At 37.6% G+C, this 12,951-nt stretch overlaps 1 protein-coding gene across 2 annotated transcripts in view; it reads left to right on the forward strand.

Moving 5' to 3' along the window:
* The window catches only part of EML4 (EMAP like 4), a 146,915-nt gene that overhangs the window by 22,782 nt on the left and 111,182 nt on the right, over positions 1-12,951 (forward strand). The window contains exon 1 of one of the 2 annotated variants that reach the window (XM_088052674.1): positions 11,369-11,529. The exons of the other annotated variant lie outside the window; for it this stretch is intronic. Within the exon in view, the coding sequence (XP_087908800.1) occupies positions 11,505-11,529 (25 nt within the window). The 5' untranslated portion in view covers positions 11,369-11,504. Of the gene's footprint in view, positions 1-11,368; positions 11,530-12,951 lie in introns of those variants that run through there. 2 annotated transcript variants of the gene reach the window in all.

Here is a 12,951-nt window from a genome sequence, read left to right on the forward strand (position 1 = left end):
CAGCCAGTTTTTCATCCCATGCCTAAAAACGATCACATATCTTCTTCTCTCACCCAATCCTTACATTTGAGCAATGCAGATTTAATGAACAGGTTAGTGGAATGGAAATTATTAATATTGTACACTTCTAAAAATCCATTTTTGCATTTAAGAAGGAATTGGAAATTGTTTGTGGAAAACCGAGAGCCCAGCAGAGGAATCTTTTTGTTTTTTCAACCAGTATAGATTTGTGAAAGTGTCACATTCAAAGTGATTTAAGCTGAAAAGAAACTAAAGGGAGAATTGCAATTGGTTTGAGTTAGTTTATTCGGTACTAATTTACATTGTTTAAACTTTATTGCACTGGCTGCGTGTGGAGACCATTTATAGGAAAAGCAGCTGAGTAGTTTTAAGGAGAATGCATGACAGTAAAACTGCAAAGTATCAGGATCCTGATTGATTCCTGAAAAGCAGCTGAGTTAGAGTGGTTTTAAAGAGAATGAATGGCAGTAAAACCACAAATATCAGGAGCATTCAGCATATTGGAACAATTTTTACATCATTTTTGCTTTAAAGTCACTGAAGTTTTAGAACTATTAAATGTACAACTTTTTTATTTTTTTCTTTTTTTGTTTTCTTTACACTTTGTGAGACTCTTTTCTGGACATGATGGCAAATTATTGTTTGTTATTCAGAATTCATTTTGTAAACTGTTCTTCTTCTGAAAAGGAGCTCATGTTTGGCTTGGATAAGCCCAGGAACTATAAGCACAATCGTGCTGAACACTTAGGCACATCTGAGCCTCAAGATGCAGCTCTGGGCAGGGTTTGGTGGAGACAGGGGCAGGGGTCCTGTTTCATAGGGCAGTGAGGCAACTTGAGTGAGTGTTGGGAAGTCACAGCTGAACACCAGGGAGCTGTGAACTTGCTTGGGAGAAAACAGGGATGGGAAAGTGTGTTTCCAGCTCAGGAACAAGGGATGTCTGTGAGCTTTGTGGAGAACTTTCCCACTGTGTCAGCGTGAGGAATGAAGTTGCAAATAGGGGAGATGACCATGTGGGCAGAAACAGGGCTTCTAGTTTTGCACAGCAGCTTAAGGCAGGAATAATTCAGTCCAACATTGCTGTCAAAAGGGGGGATTAGTATGATTGTGTTGTGTTGTGGTGATTACACTGATTTTATACCTCTTTTTCTGCTCTTCCCACCTGATACCTCCCTCTCCATTCCCTTTCCCTTGTCAAACACACCCAGCACCCATCACAATCTGCTACATTGACAGACATGTTCAAACAGGTATATTGTATTTAAAATATATACCCGTAGCTCTGTATTAGTCAGGTTAACTTTACATCATGCCTTAGTGCAATGATTTTGCAAATCTCACTCCATTATTACTTACATGTTCTTTCCAATTCTTGTTTTGAACTTGAGAAGGTTTGCACAACCAAAGATGTTTGTTTGCCTCTTAATTAAGCCAAGCAGATTTGATTGTCAAAAAATATACAATTATGTTGACTTTGCTAGTGGATAAGTGTTTGGTAGATGACTTAAATTCCAGAAAATCTTTGGAAAGAAAAGTATCTTCAGTGAGGTGCCTTGATGAATGAACATACATTTTCAGTACGCCGTAAGTGGTTTGTATTAGCAAATGCAGTGGTCAGAACGTCACCTGCAAAAGATAATGTGGTGGTGGCAGAGATCAGATCTAGTGTGCTGGAAATGAGCAAAAAATTGTTCTTGAAAATTTTCATGTGCTTGTTTTTTGTCCTAAGTGTTGATACAATGTTTTTGAAGGTTATGTAAAAAAATAGCCTTTTTTTTATTGTTGTTGTTGTTGATTATGTAAGCAAAATAAAAGCCTAAGAATTGTTGGAATGAATGTCGAAAAAATTCCACCTATGAATTTATACAGCTGTGCATGGTACTGGAGACATTTACTTGTCAAATGTAAAGGAATATAAATACAAATGGAGGTGCATTGCCCTTTTATTCTTAAACACTTGAGTTTGCTGGAAGCACAGAAAATAATGAACCATTTTTCAAGGTGCTCTATGTATAGATGATGCCAGCAGGAGTCTTACAATAAAGAGAAAACCTTCAGTTTTGAATGGAATTCATACCTACATTCACCATACCTTGAGTAGTGGTCACTCTTCTGAAAATAATCTGCTATCAAATACAGGGAAAAACTTGCAATCTAGTTTAACCTAAAGGAAGATGTTTATATTATTTTAATTTCTTTTTCATTGTTGACAGTGGTAAGTGGGTGATTTTTGTTTGTTTGTTTGTTTCCCCACTCATTCTTTGTTTGTTTTTGGTGCCTTTTGGGGGAGCTTTTTTTCCCCCTCTCTCTACAGGTTGCCTGATACTCTCCTTGCAGAGGTTGAATATGGAATTGAGCAGCAAGGTGTATCTGCTGGAAGGGGCTGCAAGTTCACCTTAAACTGCTGCTTCAGTGAGAGAGGACTTTGGTGTTGGGGAAAATTTGGGCTGGGTTTTGAGAGGGAAAAGCTCATGTGCAGTTGGGAATTTCCCTTATGGTGCTGCAGGGAAGAATCATGTGTTCTGTTTTCACTGTATGCAATCACTGGAGATCTTGGTCTCTGCGGTGACCTAATCAAGATCATGTGCAATCTTTGAGTTTCTGACACAAGTCGTTAACTTTAGTTTGGAGAAAACCACTAACTTTCAGGCAGTTCTGATGTTCATCTCTGCCCCTGGGCACAACCTTACATTTGCAGTTATAAAGGTGATTCTTGGTCTGTCAGTCTGATTGAAATTCAACAATCTAATTTTGGAGAATATAATTTCCTTTCTAATAATTACTAATAATGTAGTCATTACTCACTGGTATTGAGCTGTTAGTTAATTTGCCTTTTGCACTGTTAGCAATAAGCACAAAAAACTTGTGATAAAAATGTGATCCTGGTCTGTGAGTTTGTGAGATGGAATTAGTGGAGTTGAGTGGAGACAAAGCAATTCAACTTCAGCTCCCAAGATTCATCCAACTGACACTGCAGTCACCTCTGCCACAAAGCAAAAGAGAAATACAGAAGAAGTTCCCACTCCTTTCTTCAGTGTTTTTTCCCCTTGCAGATTTAAAGTGCAAACTTAAGTTTGAGCACAGCTCTATGTGTGACTGCCTATAAATAAAATTCAGACTGCAAGTAATATTTTGTACCATCAGAAACGAAGAGCTGGAAATGTCCTTCTGTGATGCACTGGCATTTTCTCCACCATTGTCTCTTGCTCTACTCCATCCCTCTGCTTCTGTGGCTTGGCTGCTGCATTTTTTTTATTTCCCCAGGTGCAGGCAGGTACTTTAAACAAGCTCCTGGCAGGGACTACCAGCTTTTTCCTCTTTGTTGGCGGGATTTGGTGAGGTCATGCAGACACTTGCTCCAGGAGCTGGGAAATTGTGTTGCAGTCTGTTCCAGTTAGGTTTCATGAGTAATTGCAAGCTTCCCTTATCTGTATTGTCTTAAGGGTTTCTATTGTTAATTGATTCAGTTGCATGAAGCTGTGACAGCTGTGATAAGCCTTACCATTTTTACTTCCAGTTAAAGATTTATAAAATGTGAATTTCACTGTATGTGGCTCGAAAGTCAGATGGGGAGCCTCTGAGTGTATTTGTTTAATTGTCTGTAGCCAAGTACAATTAGCATGTACTGTACAGGCAGTGTAATTATCCTGTCTAGTAAGCATGCAGAATTATTTCTTACTAGATTATTTTATTATTCCCTTGGTGTAGTGTGGGGCAGCAGCTGGATCCCTATGCTAAAAATAAGAAAGGAAGATGTGCATTTTGCATATTGCATCAGCTTTCAGCAAGCTTAAAATAATGTATTGTGCAAGAACATGTCCTTCAGCTGTTTGCCTAAAGACTATTGACAAGTTTAACTTCTTTGAAACACACACATGCACACCCTGCCATGTATGGACACAGAAATAATACCATTCAGCTTATAACCCATTCATCTTATAAAATAACTCATCAATTTTTATGCATTGGTCTAAATTTAGGAGGAATTTGGATTGTTTGCATGGAAGAGAAGAGGTAGCATTAGCTTTAACTAAAATATTGTACTCTGATTGATTTGGCATGAGTGCTGGTCTAATTAAGTGCTTTCTGGAAAGATTGCTTATGTGTCCATCTACTTTCTTTGGTTTTGTTTCCCAGGGAGGGGAATTGGAGAATGAATGTGTTGTGTGAAACTTTTTTTCTTTAATGTGTGTGCGTTGATGCCTTTTTTGTTTGTTTGTTTATTTGGATTTTTTTACAAGTGAAATCACATATAGATATTTTGGAAAGTTAAAGCTTATTTTATTGGTTGTTTTTGAAATTATGCAGTCTTGATACCTGTAAACTGGGCAGGACAAAAAAAAAGTTAAGGAATTTGGTACAGGGTGGGGAAGAGATCACCATGACACTGAAGTTTGCTCTTTAGGGAGGAGAGACCTTGTAAAAAGGCTTTTATTATAACTTTGCCAGATTGAGCGGGTGCTTGCGCTTGTTGATGTTTGAATCAATGCTGAGATAACAGATTCTAATGTTTTTTATACTGGTATTGGAGCAGAATGAGCCTGTTTCATGGAAAGACTCACTGAGATATTCTTTGTTTTAACTTACTCTAACAGGAATAATCTGAAATCATAAGTATCTATAATTCTGTATACTAGAGACTATCTCTCAATTGCAACTCTTGGAGAATCAGCAATAAATGCATCCCAAGTACCAGTTAGGCATTACTGCTTGTATGTGCTCATAAGTTGCCTAAACTACTGCAGTAATGTATGTCGTATCTTGTACAACAGAGGTGTATTTCTAGCACGGAGATGCTTAGAAATAACTTTGAATTCCTCTTTTGTCTTTCACTTTAGCTGTAGAATAATAATTTTTTTCTCTGCTTTGGTGGGTTTTTTGTGTTGCCTCCATATAGTTAATACTTAGAGAGAGCAATGTGGTTGTTCCAGTAGGCTAGGTAGCTATTGACCTAAGTGTTTAAAGCCTATTTTGGAGATGTGAGATGAAAGTATAACTTTGTAAATGAACTTTCAGCTTCAGTGTTTGAGACTTGTATTTATTTTCTGCTCTGTTTCTCACTGTGTTTTTTTTTTTTTACACTATGTGTATAAATTAAAAGTAATGACATCATTAAGAAGAGAAAGCAATGAAAATGTCATTCATATCTGTTAAGTTATGACAAGTTTGGCTTGGGCTTCTTTCTGTGCATGTATTTCCTTAGAGGCATTTATCCCCAAGGTTGGTGAAACATCACTGCTCATTCCAGTGCGTCTCTCATTTCCTCTAAGACGGGTGGCAGCTAGCTCTAAACCATATCTATGAAGTGCCAGTGTCCTTTTGTCTGTCCAGTACTTACTGCTGTGTCTTCCTCTGGCATTTCTTGGGATGATGTGGATTTAGAAATGTGTACAAATATCTGAATTCTGAATTGATTGACCCAGCTGTTGGAAATACACTGCAAACACGAGTTGCAGAGTAGAATAACTTTTAAAAGCATCAGTTGATAGCAGTGCCAGGTTGTACTGTATGTTACTTTGGGAAGGTACTGAACTGTAGAATATGTGTGCTCGAATAAAAAGGATTAAATTTAACTTGGAAGAAAAAAAAAAGAAGCAGCTGATTGAAATGTTTTAGAGTATGATTCCAATACTACTGAAGAGGCACAGTTGCAGTTTTACCCAGGCAGTTTATTCTGCCTTGGAATCAGGGAATAGGCAGCCATGAAGCAGGTAGTCTTCATCCACTAAAATGTTAAAAAGAAACTAATTTTGAATAAGGTTGATTTTTTGGTGTGGTGTTTTTTAATTTGTTTATTTTTGGGGGTTTTTGTTTGTTTTAAGGAAGATGTGTGTATGCTTTCAAAACTTGCACAGAGAGCTGACATTTCTGTCTGAGTATTTGTAAAAGTCTGGCATGTCTAGCAAAGTGAATTGAGACAATGGATTGCAGGTATTTGATGGTAATTATTTTCCTTACTTGAGTCAGAATTTCAGCTTGAGTGTAGTCCACTGAATAGATTCAATTAATTGCAAAATAGGTTTTTGTCTCTAAATAATTAAAAGTGTCCAGATATTGCCATACACAGGAACCTGAAATTACCATTAGTACTCTGTTAAACTGTATTAAAACCAAATCCATGTATAAATGTACAGATTAGAAATGATACTGCATCTAATTGGCTTTTGATATTTTCATGATCTGTACTAGCCGACAGTTAATCAAATGTTGATTGATATTAATTTAATTTTTGTTTTGTGGTTTGAATTTTACATCAAATTATATTACAAGAGGCTTAATCACAAGCCTGTTGATCTTTAACTCAATTTTTTAGTGTACAGTGCAGGGTCTTTTAAAAATAAGTAACATTCATATACAAAATGAATGTTCTCAGCCTTAATTAGTTACTGAAACTGAAACACAGACTATCAGACTCTATAATTAGAGCTGTATATTGTAGAGTTTGGGGTTCTTTTTGTTTTTGTTGGGGTTTGTTTTTGTTTATGGATATGCTATTTTCTCATACTTAATTCTGGTTAACCATAGAATTTTAGAACTCTTAATTTGATATGACACTTTTCCTTTTTTGTGTTCTGCTACTCTGTTTCTTACCACATGAAGATGAAGGAGCACTATATTTTGCCAGTATAAGAACTGTTTCGTATAATCCTGCATTAAAAGGTATTTAGGGAATTTCAGCAGTATGTACTTAACTGGAAAGATGAGCTATAGTGCACAACCTGCTTTAACAGGTTCCTGCAGTTTTGAATGCCTGCCCTTTGTGTGCAGTAATACAGAGGCAGCTGATTAGGGTTGGCCAAGTTCTGCTACATTGACTGTAATTACCTAAACTTACACATGCCAGCTGTGATGAGGAAAAAATAAAGTAGGTCTTGCTCTTCTATCTTCTGTCCCTTATTTAAAGTAAAAGCAGATTACCTCTGAGACAAAAATGTTTTTAAAACCTTTGTGGTAGAGGGAACTAAGCCATGATGTTTGTGGTTTTTACATGTGAGAGGTTTTTCCAGATATTTTCCCAAATAAAAGCTAAAAGAGTACTGCTGAAGTGATCACCCTGAGCTGATAACTCTGCCCTGCCCAAACAAGTCCAGTGAATTTTTGGAGGAAGGAGCATAATTCCTGTCTGCCTACCCCTCCAGACAGAAGTGGGCCATCAACAGTTTGACTTGGGAAGCAAAGAACTTTGAATAATTAAATTTAGGTAATAAAAGCTTAAGTAACATCCGGTTTCAGAAAGGATACCTAAGTCTGGAGTGTGTAAAAAAAAAAGAGAAAAGGGAAGCAGGAAGAGAGAGAAGTACACCAAAGTTGAGTCAACAGAGGCCCTTCAGAAAAGGGGAATTCAAGCCTGAGGAAACCAATACAGAAAGCCATAAAATGCATCAGGCAAATGTATGGGAAGGAAATCAGAAGGGTGAGAAGTCTATGAAGCAGATGGTCTACTTTGTAATTTGTCGCTTTACAAAAATAGGAAATGAAATAGTTCCTTCTCCAATACATAGTTAAAGGAAAAAAAAAAAAAAAGAAACCCTGGGGCTGTAGATAAGTAATTCTATGGAGGTGTCTTGTTTGGTTTGTTTGGTGGTGTGGTGTTTTTTTTCTTTTTTATTTTTTTGTCAGTGAGAGGGAAATACTGTCACACTTTAGGATGTTGAATAAAGCAATACTCAAGCTGGTGCCTTGAAACACAGTGAACTATTGTGACCAGTTGGATATGCCAAAGAATTCTGGGAGAAGTCAGGGATGATGAGATTGTTCTGTTCCAAATGTGCATTTTGCTGTCAATGTGAGCATGGTGGAAGGACAAAAAGAATAAGGAAAGTTAATTATTTGGCTAAAACTAGACAAGTTGGAGATAATACAGAGTAACCTAATGAAGCAGCATGAGTGAGCAATGAGACAAGGACAGCATGTTGGGCTAAGAGGATTTACTGAGGCTTAATTACTGTCTTAGTTTATGAAGCAAGGGAACAGGACAAACATGAGTTTACAGATTAAAGAGGACCTTGATGTAGATTCTAAATCCAGAACTGGGAAGCCAAATTTTAAGTACATGGAGGAAATTAGAATGCTTTATCTTAGTGCTTGTCGCCAAGGTATCAAAAAAAAGGGGGGGTGGGGTGGGGGAAACATATGAGACAATGGAAAGGTAGAACATCTCCTGTGAACAATGAACACTCAGCAAAACTAAATCCAAGGAAAAGGAAATACTTCCACCCCCTCTTTTTTCCTTATCCTTGTTCTCACAGAATCTGTGTTTACATTGAATAACACATCTCTTTCAGAGGCCACTGAAGCTGAGAAATCTTCTGAGAAGTCAAATGATTTAGACATTTGTATGAGTGGCAAGTAAGAAGTATTACAGTAAACAACATTTTGTTTTTAGCAAAGTGTAAAATTATCATGGTTTTGGACATTGGCCAATTTCAGAGGTGTGGTTTTTAGTTTTTCTGCTTCTTCCCCCTCACCCCCCTCCATAATAAAGTATGTCTGAATGTGTTAGCAACATAAATGAAGAAGCAGATGCTTTCCCCTTTTCTGATACATGCTGTAGGATAGATTCACCAGTACTCTCACCAGATTGAATGTTCTTCTGAAGTACAGCCCTACCACATGAGCATCTTCTGACTTCAGTGTATGTCAGGAGTGATGGAATGAACATTTGTTTACTTCTTTTTTATGAAAGAAACAATAAAAACAATCAACCTTCCCCCCTGCAACAAACAGACAAACAAAACTCCCAAATCAAATGCTTTGGTTTTTATCTTGTTTGACTCGTGCTTGGGAAAGTCATTAGGACATGTTTACGAACATAGGAGTATATTCTCTCCAGTGTTTAACAAGCTGCTATGAGGCTGTAGCATCAATGGAGATGATGTGGGCTGTTATCTCTGGATATAGACAGAATTAAAAAGGAATTGCTCTGTCTGGAAATTGAACTCCCTTAGCAGTTCAAGTACTTCCATGCACTGGTGGCTGTAGGAGCCACAATGTCTTTGCCTGCCCAATTCCACCTGCTTTGCAGCCACTGCTGTCACCAGGGAAAATACTTCTGAGGAGCTGAGATCTGCCCCATAACACGAGAATTTCCATCTCAAATATGCAAAGAAAAATCTGAGGGCTGAGACGGTCTGGTGTAAGAGAGTCAGTCCTGAAGCTGTCAAATACAGCTGTTGATTTGTTTCTTTTTTTATTAAGAGAAATGCAAGTCAGTTGAAATCAGGTTGGGCATGTTGGATCTCCTTGTCACTCCTTGAGATTTACAGCTGATCTAGTGCAGATAGTGGCTGGTGGTGATGATTCCCTCCTGTGGCACAGGGAGCTCCATAATTCATGCTTATGAAATTAACCTTTTTTAAAAGTTTTTGATGGGCAGGTTATATCTTATTAGTAAGCATCAAATGCAATGAAATACTTTTTCAGAGGGGCTTTAAACTTTATAATGCATTTAACAAGTATTCTTCTCTCGTTCACTGTGTGTTACCAAGAACATGTGCAAAGCAGTTTACATGCCTATTGCATTTATAGTGGATGTTTTTTTGGATAGTTTTTTTTACCTAGAGGGGCATGTGTAAATCCTTGGTGTGTTAATGGCTTCTGCAGATGTGTTCAAGTAGAAACCCCACACTTCAAAGTCTGTATGTTATGGATGTAAAGTACTTGGGGCAAGACAAAGCCCCGTGTCAGTGTTATCTCAATAAATGTTTGAGGCTTGCGAAAGCAAGGTGCTTTAACTTGGACTTTCCTGCTTGGGGGAAGAAACCTGTCTTTTATTACCGTTTGTGCCGAATTACGGGAGTTAATCATTGTTCATGTGTGTGTGTGTATTGAGAGAGAATGTGTTCACTGAAGGCAGTAAATCTAACAGTTCAAGATGTTTTCTTCTGCTTGGTGCACTCAGTGCAATATTCAATAATGCTTTTCCCATGTTAGGTGCTTTGAAAGGATTTTTTAAATACAGTAATCACGGGTGAACAGTGTCTTACAAAGAATGCTCTTGCAATGTTTGAGTAATTGGTGTATAGTCTGAAGCACAGTAAAGCTGATGTATGGTTGTACACTCTGAAATACAATTACATCTATCATTAGACATGACAACTCATACATTGGTTGAAGGCGAAATGCCCCCAGGAATCACATAATTTTCTTCATTTTCACTTAGTGTTCAGTTGATAACATTCATTTTGTTGTAACTGCAGGATGCAAAGGTAGGTGAATTAAAAGGAGGTGCTGTTTTTAAGCGTAATGTGGTAAAGCCCATACTAATAGTTTCCTCACACCTGGTGACCTTCAGTGTGAGAACATGCTGTTGTCTGTCTAGTCCAGTGTCTTTTAGTTAACTTCAGGCATCAGCAGCCTATTTCAAAACGGGTGTAAAACTTCTGTACCAGACAAATGTGGGATGATCTTCCTCCTCATTCTCAATGAAGTTGTTTTATCATGCTAAAGAAGAGTTGCATGCCATGTCCGTTTTTAAAACTGGCTTTTCTTTGTGTCTTGTTTTTTTTTTTACTTTGTGCCTATTTTTGTCAATGGTAATCCATTTATTAATGGGAATCCATTTATTGCCGTCCTGAAAAGAAAAAGTGACATTTTTAGGAATGGTTGAAACATTTGATGTCACATTTTTTTAAGGTAAATGTTTTTATTAACTTAAATACAACAATACTTGTAATTAAAATGCTGTTGTGTTTTTAAGAATATTAATATAGCTTATATAGATTTATGTTAACAAATACAAAATTATTTCTTTTGCAATAGAGTTCTGAAGAAAACTAAGTCCCTGTTTAACATTTTTCTTGTCTTAAAATCGTTTTGAAGGCAACATTTTCTTCTACCAAAGTCTTTAAAACAAGACATTTAATTTTATTTTGCCAAAGCAATAAAAACTAATTTTGGTTGTAATGAAAATTAAGAATTAGATGTAATAGAGAAGAATATGAACCTATGAAATATTAATTGCTTTTTGTAAGGGTATTTTTGTTCATGTTTATTTGTGGTCAGTTGGAAGGAAGTAAGCACTTGGTCTCCTGCTAAGTGTGGAAGGCTTTAAACATGCATTGCTTGGTGCTAACTTTTTTAAAGCATTACTTATGACTGACACATCCTGGTGTAGTTTACTCTTCCCGCAAGTGACCTTGAAAGCATGTCTGTGCAATAATTGCTTATTGCTGGAACAAAAGATAGTTCTGTCTGTGATTTGTTTGAATTCAGGAAGCTGTGTTTGCCAAAGTAAAATCTTGGTGACGCAACTATGTCAGGTTTCAGCAGCCACACCTCTGCTAAGCAGTTTCAAGTTTTCAGTTTTAACCTTTGTTCATAGCCATATTCCTTTTCCAGCAAAACTTCTGAGGTGATTTGCTTTCTTCCTTTTGCACTGAAGCTGTGCTAAAGAAATGCCAAGTTAGAAGGAAAAGCAGCAGCAAGTACTATTGAGGTTTCCAGCCCCTCTGTGCTGAGGCAACTGGATGGTTGCAGAATAAATGGATTCTCTTCCTGATCATTGTGGTAAGGTTGACGCACAGTATTCTCAAGTGTTGAATGGTATAAATGGTGTGGGTTTTGGAGAATAGGATTTTACAATGCTATGCTTGATACCTGAAAAGTAGTGCAGAACGCAATCACTGAGCTCCAGTTGCCTTCCATTGTGAAGGGATAGTGAATCCAATTAAATAGGTACTTCTTCACCACTGTAATGCTGTTTTCAGCATGGCTCTGAGGTATTGCATTAACATTTGTCTTTGATATTGGTGTTTAATGCAAGAATACATTTCTAATGAGCCAAGCTGCTGAAAGTGCTCCCTCTAGGACTGTGTGAATATGGTTTTCACTGCTTTATGATGAGGATTTGCCTTTCTGTAATTATGGATTTGTAAGAATCCCTTCAAAATTAATAGGTTTAGGACAGCAATTACAGTTTTGCAGTGTGTTAATGTGCCAAGTTGGTCCCTGTGCTGTACTGGCGGTGTATACTGACCTCTGCTCAGGACCGAGTCTCTGGTGAGTGCAACTTCTCATCATTATCAAACTGCAAGCAAGCATTTAATTACAAATTAGCTGTTTTAACTGCTTTAGGGGAAAAAACCCCAGCAGAGTTTTGAAATTAAATCCTGATCAGCATTTCAAAAGCAGATCTGTCCATTTCTGCCTGGAGCCATCCATATTTATGCGCGTGCATACAGGCGGCCCTTAATTATCAAATACCAAAGTTTCGTACTGAGATTTCTGGAATTTCACCCTTGGATGCAAATTCTAATTTTTGTCAGGCTCCAAAGTGCTTTAAGCATCATGTTTGAACGTTTTCTGAGTGTAGAGGGCTGAAACCAAGGATCATGGTCTTGGAGAGCATTCAGAGCTTTGTTAATACTGCTCCCCAGTCAGATGCAATGCCAGGGGTCAAATCTTTGTTTACAGCAGAAGTAAATGAAGCAGTCATTTTACAAATGACTTGTGAAGAAATGATAGTAGTGCTGTGTGGGGCCTCTCTAGACTGTTTGTTGCTTCATTCAGCCATGCCTCATCTTTGTCCCGCCTGATTTACTGCCAAATTATGGGACAACTCCCAAAGACCCTCACTGAAAGCAGTTTGTAATCTTCTACCATGCTGAGTACAATACTACATTCATCATCATGTCCCACTGCTTATGAGTTAAAATGGGCACGCAAAACTTGTCATTTACAAAAATAGACTTTTTTTTTCCTCCCTTCTAACTTGCTGATACTGTTGTGTTTCTTGCTCTCCTGTGCCTGCCTTCTGACAGGACTTCCAGAGCTAATCAGCACCACTCCTTTCCTAAGTCTCTCGGAGGTGCTGGGGAAGGATTCATGCATATTCTGTACCTTGAGAGACTGAACTACTTTCCACTAGGCACAGGCTAGGAAAATAAACTTGTAAGCCCAGTTTTTTTTCATGGGCAGCACTTTCCAACC

This window comes from Pseudopodoces humilis, chromosome 3 (assembly GCF_049639895.1).
Source record: "Pseudopodoces humilis isolate 2021_Gansu_Grassland_sample_001 chromosome 3, ASM4963989v1, whole genome shotgun sequence".
Lineage (NCBI taxonomy): Eukaryota > Metazoa > Chordata > Aves > Passeriformes > Paridae > Pseudopodoces > Pseudopodoces humilis.